We start from the raw sequence: 13,279 nt of genomic DNA on the forward strand, positions 1-13,279 counted from the left end.
AACAAAATAATAGTAGGGCAAGAAAACTCACCTGGGAAGGGGACTAATGCTGCGCAGGAATGGGCGTGTGCTGAGCAAAGTCTAGGTATATTTGCTGTGTACCAGTATGCATGCAGATCTGTGTGTACGTACCTGTGTATGGTTAGACATATGCTGGTGTGGAAGGGAAATAAGGGGGACTCTGAGAATAGGAGTGTGCAAGTCCACATGCATTGGGTGTATGGGTATGTGTGTGCACATGTGCCTATGTTTGATGAGGACTGTGGGTGTGCTTAAGGGGGCGTGTGCATGTGGGCGCACACACTTGAGCATGTGTAATACATAGAAGTGAGAGAAAATATCAACATCCTTGGTCATATTGTCACAAGCTGAGGTGCAGCCAGAGAGATGCAGATGAGATCACCGTAGAGCTAAAGGAGAAGCTGTCTCTCCCGTCCCTGCCCTGACACAGAGTTGATTACCTGTTTTATTGAAAATGCATCGATGTGATGCCTTTCCGCTGAGCAGTGCTGCGTGGGAAGCGGATGGGGCATGTCAGCGTGGGGCTGAGCTCTGAGAGATGGGGTTAATTACTGTAGGAGGCCTGTTTTAAACACACATACTACCATTGAGAATACCTTCGGAAATATACTTCCCATCATGTGGGTGTGTGTGCAGGTGTGCATGCTCAGGATCTGCTGTGCTCGGAAACATGACAGGGGTTTTGTCCTGCAGGGTGGTGTAACTCTGTCCCATCAGCAGGATGCAGTGTTGTTGTAGCTATGTTGGTCCCAGGATATTAGAGAGACAAGCTTGGTCAGAGGTGAGGGAGGGTGGGGGGCATTGCCCCCCCCCAAAAAAATTACAAGCCTCTGGTAGATGTGGAATTTGCCCCCCCACACACACACACACACATGGCCCCATTGGCCTAACTGGAGTTGCTCCCCCCGTCCCCCCAATATAGAAGTCAAACTATGCCTATGGGTTAACTAGTGATGCTAAACAATCTGTTCCACTTTGTATTTAGGCATGACATTTCCCAGACCTGAAGAAGAGCTCTGTGTAAGCTCAAAAGCTTGTCTCTCGCTCCAACAGAAGCTGATCCAATAAAGGATGTTACCTCACCTACCTTGTGTCTCCCATTACCAGTGTCCACTAACTTCCCCTGAAGATGGGCTGGATTTTTCAGGTGTAGAAGTATTTTCAGTGTGGTTGACAATACAGTTCCCATTGTATTGACTCTATGCCCTTTCACATCACTTCTTCAGCCTCTGACGTAAGACCCAGGAGTGCCCAGTCAGATCCAAACATATTCTCTGACTCCAGCAAAGCGTCCGGGGAGCAGAGTGATGACAGTGAGAGTTTTAAAAACATCTTTTTTCTCTCAAGTACATTTTATTCAAGGGTTTCCTGGATCCCCAAGTGGGAGTGCCATGGGGAGGCAGGCTGGCATGGCTGCAGAATGCGGGATAGAGTGCAGATGGAAAAGAGGTGACAGGAGCCCACCTGAGACAGCACCCTGGCATGCAGCTCAGTGTATTTCTGACACCTGGCATTAGCTGGTAGCTGTTGGAGGATAAGTCTCTGTCTCTGGGCTCGTACCCTTCCATAGGCCAGGGCAGCCGCAGTAGAGTGCCCACAGGCTTGTTCCCAGACTACGGGACATTCCAGTACTTCTGTGAATAGTGCGACCCCACCCCCACTGGTGTGACCTCACACGGTGCATATGAGGTCATGCCTCAAGGGGTGCCGTTCTGAAGAGCACGCCACCTTGCCCCCACTGGCGTGACTTTGCATGCACCATGCCGCTGGGGGTGGAGCAGCACATTCACCACATTGGTGTCCCATCTGATACCAGTCAAAATCACATTCGTTTTTGTCTCAGTACTGGGTGGGGGCAGACATTACTAAAGCCGGACAGGCCTGCCTCAGCTGTGGGTTCAAAGAGAAAGTTGTGCCCAAAGTGTTTTCTCTAATGAGGAGAAAAATGAAAGCAGCCAAGCACCTGTCCTTGGTTGCTCTGGTGATTTCCAGGCGGTCTCTCTCCTTGACCACTCCTGCTAAGTAAGGCACTGCCATGGGGGCATTTTACCAAAGCAGGATGGCTTGGCAGCGGGGGTGGGACGGGGAGCTTTTCCCACCTAGGTCCGTGGTTCCCATGCAGCTGTGGTTAGCAGTGACTGAAAGTTCTTGCTCCCTGATGGCTGCATCGCCTGTGGCAGCACGTTGCACTCAAGCGTTTGATGGGACAATGCCCACATGTGACAAACTGGGGCACTGAGCAGCAGCCTTATGAACAGCCTTGTCAGAGGCCACGTGTAAGCTAACGCCTTCTCATGCTTTCATAAATATAGGGGGAGAGTAGAAGCCATTATGTATGCAGTAGCATAAAATCCCTGCTTAGCTTCTCCCTCAGTCCGGAGAGGGAACAACAGAAGAGAGCAACAACAAATCCTTCCCCCTCCCAGATTTGAAAGTATCTTCTTTCCTCATTGGTCCTTCTTGTCAGGTACCAACTATGTTATTTGAACTGCTTAACCCCTTACAGGTAAAGCAATCCAGTACAGCTGCCAAGGAGGGATTTTATGCTACTGCATACATAAAGGTTTCTACCCTCCCCCTATATTTATGACACATGCTTAGACAGGTCTCTGAGGTCATGGGAGTGGGGGCACATGGGCTAGGGCAGGGTGAGGAAGGCTGGAGGCATTTGTGGCCATGCTGCACCCATACTGTGGATAGCGGACTTCAGTCTGTAGGCTTGTTAGTTCCCCAGAACCAAATGTACAGTAGCTGCAGCCATCTCAGTATCCTGAGACATCCACGTGCTCTTCAAAGGTGGCCTTGAAAAAGTTAGGGACTGGCACACTTTCCTGGCTAGCTGGGCAGCAAAGGGCAAGAGAAGGTTTTCATCAGAAGACAGTTTGAATCTGTCCTTGAGAATAAAGCTGTTTTCATGGAGATTTACCATTCTGGGCATCACGTAGGTGGCTGGTTCCTTGGGTGAGTGCACTTATCACAGCTAGAATTTCTCCACTAAAGAAACATGTGTGTCACCCTGGGGCACTGGAGTGGGTAGAAGAACCATTGCCTCACCCAACACATTGCAGATCTCAACATCATTCCCTAGGAGGCCCTCACCTGAGCACAGTTCTGAGGTGTTTCTGAGAACTTCAACATGACATTTCCCTGAGTATGGACTCTGGGATTTGATCCCATAAGAAAAACTGTTCATTCTGGTTTCATTGCGAACCCCACTGCCGCGAGGTGCCCTCGGTTTTGTCACCATGCTTTGCCGAAGAAAGTCAGAGAGATGATACCAAAGAACCTCCAACATCAGTGCTGTGAATTTTTGGTTTATCAGGTAAAAAGAATGAGGAGTACTTGTGGCACCTTAGAGACTAACAAATTTATTTGGGCATAAGCTTTCATGGGCTAAAACCCACTTCATCGGATGCATGCAGTGGAAAATACAGTAGGAAAATGTATATACACAGAAAACATGAAAAAATGGGTGTTGCCATACCAACTCTAACAAGACTAATCAATGAAGGTGGGCTATTATCAGCAGGAGAAAAAACAACTTTTGTAGTGATAATCAGGATGGCCCATTTCAAACAGTTGACAAGGTGTGAGTAACGGTAGGGGAAAAATTAGCGTGGGGAAATAGTTTTTACTTTGTGTAATGACCCATCCTCTCCCAGTCTTTATTCAAGCCTAATTTAATGGTGTCCAGTTTGCAAATTAATTCCAGTTCTGCAGTTTCTCGTTGGAGTCTGTTTCTGAAGTTTTTTTGTTGAAGAATTGCGACTTTTAGGTCTGTAATTGAGTGACCAGGGTTAAACAGCCAATAAACACGCTTAAGGAATTCCATGCCAAAAAAGCTGAATTGCTAGAAATTGTTTTCCCTGACAGTACTGGATTTCCTCTTATTTGAACTGTGGCTAGGGAACAATATGACTTCCAAAATGCAGCAAAGACTTTGAAGCAGGGAATGGTGACAAGTTAATTGTTATCTTGCCACTTAGAAATGGGCTTCCTGATATCTGAATGGAGCTTGGTGCAGAGTGGGATTGACTGCTTTTGAGATGTCTGTCATTCTTTGTGCATGCTCGTGTCTGATCATGTTTACAGCTGGTTGAGTTTGCATCTGATTCCAGGTGTCACAGCTTACTTCCCCATCCCATGTTATTGCCACATCTCACCCCCTGGTTGCAGTTACAAAACCATTTGTGACTGAAACTGTAATGCTTTGAGTGCAAGTCTGAGACGCGCACTGACTGAGCTGCTCTAGAGAAGCGTGAGGTTTCCTTGTACTGTGCTGACCTGCTTTCAAAGAGGAGATTCGTTCCTAAATTAGGGCCAACTCAAAAAGGGGTTACATGAATATCTTTTGTGTGTGTGTGTGTGCTTAAGTAAAGGGAATAAGGTGAGATTTAAGCCCTCAGAGTTTGAAAATGTGAAAAGTGAAGAGCAGCTGCATCACTTTTGATCACACAAGCCTTTAGAGAAACCAAGAGCCTTTTTCCCAGGGCTTCAGTCTCTCTGTTCTGTAATCTAAATGAACACGGAGAGTGCACCTTTAAATTCTTTTTAACTCTCTCTTCCACAACAAGCTGTTCGGCTGGGAGCGGCCGGAGCACAAGAGTTTTACTCCTGCTGACTTTCATTGAGAAGCTTCCTCTGCTAGGACCAGTGCTTTCTTCTTTGGTTTTACAGCAATGCCTTTGATGTGCTCACGGGACACTGCAGAGGGTAAGCCACTGGGGCAGCCTCTCCGTCAGCCCTGTCCTGAACAAGGCAGCTTTAGCCAGTTGATTAATAAGCCCAGTTCCCAGGGCTCCTTGCTGATCTTCTTCAAGTGCTGTTTTCTGACTGTTTTTTGTTTCCCCTCTGCTCCTCTCTCCAAGGTTATGAAGCTGAGGAAGCTGGCCCAGCAGGTAGCTAACTGTCGGCAGTGCCTGGAGCGCTCCACGGTCCTCATCAATCAAGCGGAACATATCCTGAAAGAGAATGACCATGCACGGTTCCTGCAGACTGCCAGGAATGTGGCTGAGAGGTGGGCTTGCTAGGCGTTACCGGCCAGCCAACTCGGGTTTGAATCCCCAGGAGAAAATGGTGCATGTGATTTTTTGAGTGGTAGAAAAAATAGCTATCTCAGCAGTTCTTAGCACAGACCCTTATCCCTTGGAAGCTCATTTATCCTGTGAGAGTTTTCCCTCAACCCTGCCCGTTTTCTGACTCTCTGAAGCATCTTTATCTGCTTACTAAGCCCCACAGCCACAGAAGTGGTGTTCACAAAGAGTACTCTTGCCAGGTATCAAAGTGCTTTACAGAGGTACAGCGTGCAGCATGGCACAGGGCCACCAGCAAATTGTATGACAGGTACAGGAATTTGAGAATGGCCGGTGAGAGTAATAGGTGAAACATTGAAAGAGCGGTGGCACTAGGGTTCATCTGCTGAATAATTATTGGTCACGGTTACCTCCCTTTCAGTTCCACTAGTGGTGGTTGTGTCAGCCGCCCTCTGTGCTGAAACACCAGGAATTGCACTGAGGACCTCCAGAGCTAAAAGCACAAGCTGCTACTGTGTGAACTAGAGTCAGGTTCTTTAACTGGGGCTGTAACTGGCTCATATCCTCTGTGGACTGGCCATAGAGGGGAAGCTGTAACATACACTCACTAGTGGGTGTAGACAGGGCCCCAGGAGATTACTGGATAATCCAGTCCAACCCTGTTTAGAGCTGACTGGCACAACTCAGTGCTGAAAACACTGGTGGGTGCTGGTGCTCTAAGTCACACCATTGCAGCCACCAGGGGAGAGGCAGCAGTGGCAGGAGCGGCTCTAGGCACCAGCAAAGCAAGCACATGCTTGGGGCGGCACATTTCCAGGAGCGGCATTCCCGCCACCCTTTTTTTTCTCCTGGCCCTGCTCAGTCAACCAATGAGCCCCTGCATGGGGCAGGGCACTGGGGTCAGCGCTGGGGTCCCGGTCCGGGGCCAGTCCCTGCCCTGGCCCCCCGCTGCCGGGGAAGTGAGGCGATGCGGCTCCTCCCCCCTGCACGCCCCTGACACATGTGTCATAAGCGGCGGAGGAGCCAGAGCCGAGCAGAGCGGAGCCCAGGATCGGGGCAGGACCCGCGGGCAGTAAGGGACCCGCTGCCCTGGGCAGCTCGGCGCTGGGCGGGCGCCCCTGGTCCGCCCCCGTCCCCAAAGCTGCCCCACCCCCCAGCCGCTCTGTTGGTTACTGTCCCCTCTGCAGGGGTAGGGCCGGGTCTGAGATCGGGCTGGGGGCCCGCGGTCGGGATGTACAACCCCGAGCACCTCACTCAAAACACAGCTATAGCATTACGCATTCTTTTAACGTTACCAGTATCAGTGGCTTCTGGTGAGCGCAGTTTCTCAAAACTGAAATTACTAAAAAATTATTTGAGGTCCACCATGTCTCAAAATCGTTTGTCAAGACTCGCATTACTTTCAGTTGAAAGTACCATTGCAAAAAATGTAGATTTCACTGAATGATTAAAAGACTACGCAAGTATAAAAACCAGAAAAATTCAGTTCATATAAATTCTTTTAATTTATGAGAAACTGGGCACACCGGAAGACCCTAACATTTTTCATTACACTGTATAGTTGAACCCAAATTGTTTGTAATTGTGATTTTGTTAAAATTAAATGAGTACACTAGTAGGAAATTGTTTTATTTCACTAACTACAGATTCTCTGTGTTCATTATTTTTTATTGTAAACAGTCAAAAAAACCCAAAACAAAACAAAAAAAAACCATTGCAAAGTGAAAATGTGTAAAAGCCAAAAAAAAGGGGGGGGGGGCAACATTTTTTTTTTTTTTTGCTTGGGGCGGCAAAAACCTAGAGCCGGCCCTGAGCAGTGGGAAATATTAGCAGAAATGTCCTAGTGCAGACAAGGCCTGTGAGAATCCTCACTAGGGATCTTATCAGATGTGGGGTGCCACTCAGTCTGGAATCGCGGATGTCCAGCTGGGACAACGGGAGGCAAGTTGTTCAGAAGGTGAACATGAAGTGTGAATGGGAGCATGGCCTTCCTTGGAAGAACAGGCAGCGCTGTCACTTAGGCAGCCCTGTCCAGCCCAGCATAATGTTTGTGATTGTTTCAAAGAGCAAAAGGAGGATGCTTCTGTCACTAACAACAACAACAAAAGCAAGCAAAGCCACCAGGCCCTTCCCCAGGGGATTGCTGCTTTGCTTCCCCAGAGAAGCTGCTTTCGGTGATGGTTTTCCTCCTGGCATGTTACATCACTATAAGGCTGTTTGCACCTTTTTAATCAGCAATCTAACTGCTGGCTGGGTTGTTCAAACACACCCTAATGTATATTGATGCTCTTTTCTTTCTTTCAGGGTCGCCATGGCAACTGCATCCTCTCAAGTGCTGATACCAGATATCAATTTTAACGATGCCTTTGAAAACTTTGCTTTAGATTTTTCCAGAGAAAAGAAACTGCTGGAGGGGCTGGATTATCTAACAGGTTTGTGCTGATCCTGCTTTCCTAACACATGCTGTAACCTTCGTTCTCCTCTCAGATGAGGTGGAAAGTATTTTAATATAAATTACATTGTAAGTTGTTCTCGTCTTTTAAACTGCTTGTTGATGCTGTAACTGGGCATGGTAATGGAGCAGCCAGTCTTCAGTCCTTGGGCTTTTGGTGTTCAGGCATGTTCTTAGGGTGTCTGTTTCTGAAATTTGTTACAATTCTCTGCCCTTTCTGCAAAACCTCTGAGTCACATTCTCATCCCCAGGCTTGAGTACAGCATCCTCCTTCTCGGACCCTTCCCATCACTTCTATCCAGTCAGCTGCTATGGCCATCTTCCATCTGACCATGTGACCACCCTACCCCACTTCAAATGCTTCCCATGGTTCCCCTATTTCCACCCCATCCAGTTGAAGTGTCTCACTTCCAAGGACCTTCACAGCTCTGCCCCTTCATATCTGCTCTCATCTCTCATCACATTGGCTGCTATCTCCTACTTCCCCTTTCCCATCTCCTCTGCTTCACCAGTGGTGCTGACGTCCGCCACTTTGCTGAATACTGGGAATGACCTCCCTGAAAAAATCCCTGGAATCTCCTTCAAACCCCACTTCCTGCCATACTGCCCACAGGAAATGAGCAGCCCATAGTACATTTGAAAAAAAAACCATTTAACGTGTAATATATTTTGGTGTTTCCTCTTTGCTGCCCTTTGTATGTGTCTTGAGACCTTAAATTGCAAGCTCCTTTGGACGGGGATCATGTCTACCTTTGTGTTCAGACAGCACCTAGCACATCTGGTCTCTGATCCAGATTTGGGTCTCTGGGTGTGACAGTAATACACATAAGAATAAAAGGTACACCATAATACAAGTAATAGCAATGAAGGGCTACTCCCGTCCTGATGTGCTGCAGTCCTTTTTGACAGGTTTTCTTCTACATTTGAAGAAAGTGGGTGAAAAAGCTGCCCATGTAGTGTATAGTATCTGCAGAGGGCATAGCCTCAAGGTAGCACACAGAAAATAGCCGTACTGCCGTGGCCACACTGCTATGTTGAGCATGCTAGCTCTGCTCAAGCTATAACGAGCACGTCTAATTGGGCTGGGAATTACCTCACCCAGCTGCAGTAGAGACATACCTGTGTTTCTTTACAAGGCTACTTAAAGCTGCTGAGGAGACAAACGCACCAGAGAAGCTAGCTGATCTTTGGGTCCATCTATCACATTTCCAAGAAGATAATATAAGAGGAGAAATATCATCTGTGTCCAGAACATTTATCAGATAAAAAGGTTGTTAAAAAATCAGTGCCAACCAGATGCAGGGCTTTAATTAGCGGCCTAAGCCTTCAATGTGACCACATTAATCATAGATCTCCTAGCCTTGTCCCTCTTGCTTGATGCCTCAGCCCTCCTAGGAGCCTCCGTTTTGTACCATGGAGCCTCCATTTTACTCCAGCAGTCACTCAACAACACATAGAATTGTTTTTTCTGTGCAGTGTCTGTGCTCCCTCCATATAGAGACTGTCTCCATTATGAGGTGTCACTCAAGTGGATGTAAAAACCCCTTACTATCTCTACATTGTCATCTGTCGCCCATGCAGCACCTAATCCACCGTCTGTCCGAGAGGAGCTTTGTACGGCTTCCCATGACACCATTACAGTCCACTGGATCTCGGAGGATGAGTTCAGTGTCAGCTCCTACGAGCTCCAGTACACCATCTTCACCGGCCAGGCCAACTTCATCAGTAAGTAGCCATTTGCTTGCAGTGAATGCAGTGTTGCCGTGAAGAAAGTAAAGAGAGCATCACCAGGGATCATAGTCCAGTCTGGCAGGAAAGATGCCATCGGTCAATGTCAGGAAGGGTTCAAGGGCTACAGCAGCATTGCAGCTCCCATATCAACTTGCCAGAAACCTTGAGAGCTGTTTAACCCCCAAAATTAGTTTTGGTTAGAAACAAAATTTTGCTCTGTTTTTGTTTTTTTGGGGTATTTTTGGAAGTCCGGTGAAAACAGCATGTGGTTGTGATTTCTCCCTTCCCCCGCGGCATTTGCAACCCAGCCTTGCCGCAAAGGGCTCATGCACAAGCGCCAACAAGGGAAACTGGCCAATCAATTTTCATTCTCCAAGTTCAGCAAAACAGCAGAAGTAAACAATCAGTGTTAACAAGACAAAAGTAAATGAGGTTTCCCCTAAGGATTGCCATCTGAGAATGAAGATGGGGTTAACAATCCAGGCAAGCATGTTCATCTTTTTTTCTTAATGGGAATTTTAGCTTGAATGTCTTTTTAAAGTGTTCTCTGCATCCCGTTTGTAAATGGCTTCTGTGTGGGTATCCAGTGTCTGGGGACGGGGGGGATGGGGAGGAGAGCACTTTAGAGAGGATTCCCTGCAATTTTCACCTTCCTCCCTCCAGGCTCTGCACCTGGGCCACTGGTCTTTGGCTGAGGAGGGTTGCATGGGCACTTTCCACAAGGGCAGGCTGCAGATTGACACAATGTGTTCTGCCCACTCCCTGGGGACTGAATGTTTTGCCACCTCCCCAGCACCCCACTTCCAGTCAGACTGGGGTCCAAACTTGGGACCCAAACCTGGGCCTCTCACAGCTTGGTGCAGGGCACTGGGGTTGCTAACCCACAGCAGTCTCTGCTGATTTACCATTAATACTGCTAACACTTTGCACTCATATACCTGTCAGTGAGGAATGGTTAACTGCCCCACTGAGGAAGGCAAGTATCAGCCTCCTGTTATGCGTGGGGAAGCTGGCACTGAGGGAAAGTCGATTGCCCAAGACCTCATAGGTAAACAATGGAAGAGCTGGGGTTGGAGTCTGAGTTGCTGTCTACCATGCTCAGTCCTTTAGACACCAGCACCCTGGGACAGTCTGTAACAAAGAACTTGCCATGCTGTTGGCTACTGATTTAATCAAAGTGCAGCGAGAGAACAGAAGTTCCTTTTCCCTTATTACTTTTTTAAGGCCCCAGGACATGTATATTCCATTGCACTAGAGCTTGGTCACTCCCCATTCTCCCCCAGCCCCTGTCCTATTTGGGTAGCATAAATAAACCATGGAAGCTTTGGGGTCTGGCAGTTAGCAAGCTGGCTTGCCCAGGAGAAGTGGGAGTTTGGAGGAAGCTGTGAGAAGAGGTTAGGTGAGGACACGCCTCAGGGCAGTAAACGAAATTATTAAGGGGCAGAGAGGAACTTTGAAGTGCAGTTTGTCAACTCTGTGCTTTGGGGGTCCAGAACTGAATTGTTTTGTGCTGCATTGAGTGTCCAACATCCTTCAGTTCACTGAAGGATCCTCAGCATTAGCAAATCTAATCTCTCTGGTGGCTGGTCATTCGGGGAGCTACCAAGAGATGTGTGCATAGCAACACGCTCACATAATTCCCTAGGATTATACAAATAGGACAAAGCTGGTGCTCAGTGAGCTGCAGGCTAAAAATGAAATTTGTTTTATATACCCCACACAACAATACCAAGAGAAGTCTCTAGGTAATTCTTTCAGAAGATGCCTGTCTTATCTAATTACTTGTCAACCCCACTACACATTTGCTTGGCCAGAAATAAGATTAAAGGAACATGGGGGGCTCTTAGTGGTTGAAGCCTGTCAGCACGTAATCTCTTAGTAAATGGGCTGTGGTCAAATGGTGAGGAATCATCAGTGCACACTTCAGTTCCCACCCCATCAGCAAGGACTTGGACAGTAAGCAGTGAGTGCTGGCTCTCACATGGCAGTAGGCTGAATGCTGCAGTAGCCATGCTGTGTTAAGGGCTGTCTTTACAAGGATTCCACAGGGTTGTAGCCACCCGCAACCTTGCTGCTAGAGCAAACAGGGTGACAACTATTTTCATTTGTAACTCAACCCTAACCATCTGTTCTGGGGTGAAAAATTTGGAAAGCAGCACTGCAGCCTGGCTGGGATCTCCTTGAACATGAACTCCTGGTTGTGTCCTAACCAAACATTTTGTTTTCTTGGGTTTGTTGACATATTTTGTGCAATTCACCCAAACTTGTCATATTTATCCCTACCCTGTTTTATACCTAGTTGTGAAAAAGAGAAGGTGTGTCCCCTCTACACATGCTGCATCTAGAAAATAATTAAATGGGAGGGGGTTGGGTTTTTTAATCTGAAAAATATTTTCATAGTGTATTTAAATGGCTCCCAGGACTCAGGAAGTTCATAAAGGGATACGAAGTCTTCCACGGGATTTACTGTTATGTATTTGCATGGCACAATAGATGGGCGTGGGGCTATTCAAACCTAGAACATGAGAGAAGGCAGGCTTGTGAATAGAAGTATTTTAAAAAGACATTTTGTGCCCCAGGATGCTCACTGTTTGCAATGAATAAGGACCAGGAGTGGGGACACAGCAGCAGAAAAGGGAAGAAGAGAACCCCACCATAAATTCTGGGAAGGGGATGCTGCTCTTTGACACCATTGTTTTGTTGAGACAATAGATTGTTTCTGCTGATTTATTCTGAATATTTCATCTGTTACTGCTGTCAAGAGCGAGATATTCTGTAATTATATTAGCACTGGAACAGAGGTTAATGGTGGGGAGATCAAGTCCTGCCCAAAAAGCTAGTAACCCAGGGCTTGTCTGCATGGGACATTAGTGCACAGCGAGCCGGGCTGTGAATCTAGAGCACCCTAGTTTTCCATGCAGTAACGTCCCTTGTGGACACTGCTACAGTGCACTAACGTGTGCAGTGTGCTGTGACAGACTGCTGCGTGAAGCGGGAGCATGCCATCCATGTTGTCATTATCTGATGGCTGTCCAGTTGCTTGTGTAAAATAATTTTGGGGCTCACGGTCCCACTTCATACAGCCCAGTTGTGCTGCAATTGGAGTCAGGGGAGCAGGATGAAGCCCTTAGTGGACACAACACACGTCACAAAACCAGGCATTGCAAATGGCACCAAGTCCCCTAGTTGGCAGCCTCAACAGAGAAGCCAAGGACTGAAGAAGCCATTGAAAGATAGCCCCGGAGGTGGGTGCTGCATGCCGGGGAAGTGTCAACAGACTTTCCCATCCACTGCCGCTGCAGGACCTGCTCTGAGGTTGGCACAAAATAGACTATCCTGTAGAGCTGTCAGTCCAGCGTCTTTCCCCAGCATTGCAATCACATAATTTAGTTTTTTTCTCTGACCTCGCCAATTTTACCTTCTAGTCTCGGATGCCTGCCTCTGATTTTGGAGTACCTCGCTCACCTGCATGGTGGAGTGTGCCCTAGGGTTGGTCTGTTACTGTTCACCTTTGTCTCTTGTGTAACAATCTCTGCCTAGCAGCAAAGCAGTGGTTGCAGGTTTTTTTCCTAGCATCTCACAGCACCATGCTAGCCTGGGTCAAACAAAATCAGACAGCACAGAGGAACATCAGAAAAGGCAAATCTGGGCTGGCTGTTCTTCTGATCAGGCTCCAGATACAGCAAGTCTGCTGTTTAAAATAATTGTCTGTACCATTTCAAAGTTTGCATCTGACATTAGCTAATATCAGAACAAAAGTCCAGTCACTAGTCAGAATTTCTTCAGACATCAGAAATCAGCTGAAGTCTTGGCAATAAAGCAATATGCAAATTGCCTTGGGGTTAAAATTTAACAAACGTGCTAAACATCTACTTGATTCCCCTGCCCCAAATTAAGAATACCAAACAAGGTTATTCCCTGCTCTTTGCTAGCACCATTGATTAGCATTAAGAAGACTCCGTAAATTACAGACTGATGAGACCAGAGATTCAAAACGGTGGTTGAGATGACTTGTATCTTGGTCATTATTCATCATCAGAGC

General features: G+C 47.3%; 1 protein-coding gene across 4 annotated transcripts in view; it reads left to right on the forward strand.

Moving 5' to 3' along the window:
- MID2 (midline 2) overlaps nt 1-13,279 on the forward strand; it is a 337,379-nt gene that overhangs the window by 264,913 nt on the left and 59,187 nt on the right. For all 4 annotated transcript variants that reach the window (XM_075132350.1, XM_075132351.1, XM_075132349.1 and 1 more), the window contains 3 exons: nt 4,890-5,038; nt 7,359-7,486; nt 9,088-9,231. In XM_075132350.1, the coding sequence (XP_074988451.1) occupies nt 4,890-5,038; nt 7,359-7,486; nt 9,088-9,231 (421 nt within the window). The remainder of the gene's footprint in view (nt 1-4,889; nt 5,039-7,358; nt 7,487-9,087; nt 9,232-13,279) is intronic.

Source organism: Caretta caretta, chromosome 9 (genome assembly GCF_965140235.1).
Source record: "Caretta caretta isolate rCarCar2 chromosome 9, rCarCar1.hap1, whole genome shotgun sequence".
NCBI lineage: Eukaryota > Metazoa > Chordata > Testudines > Cheloniidae > Caretta > Caretta caretta.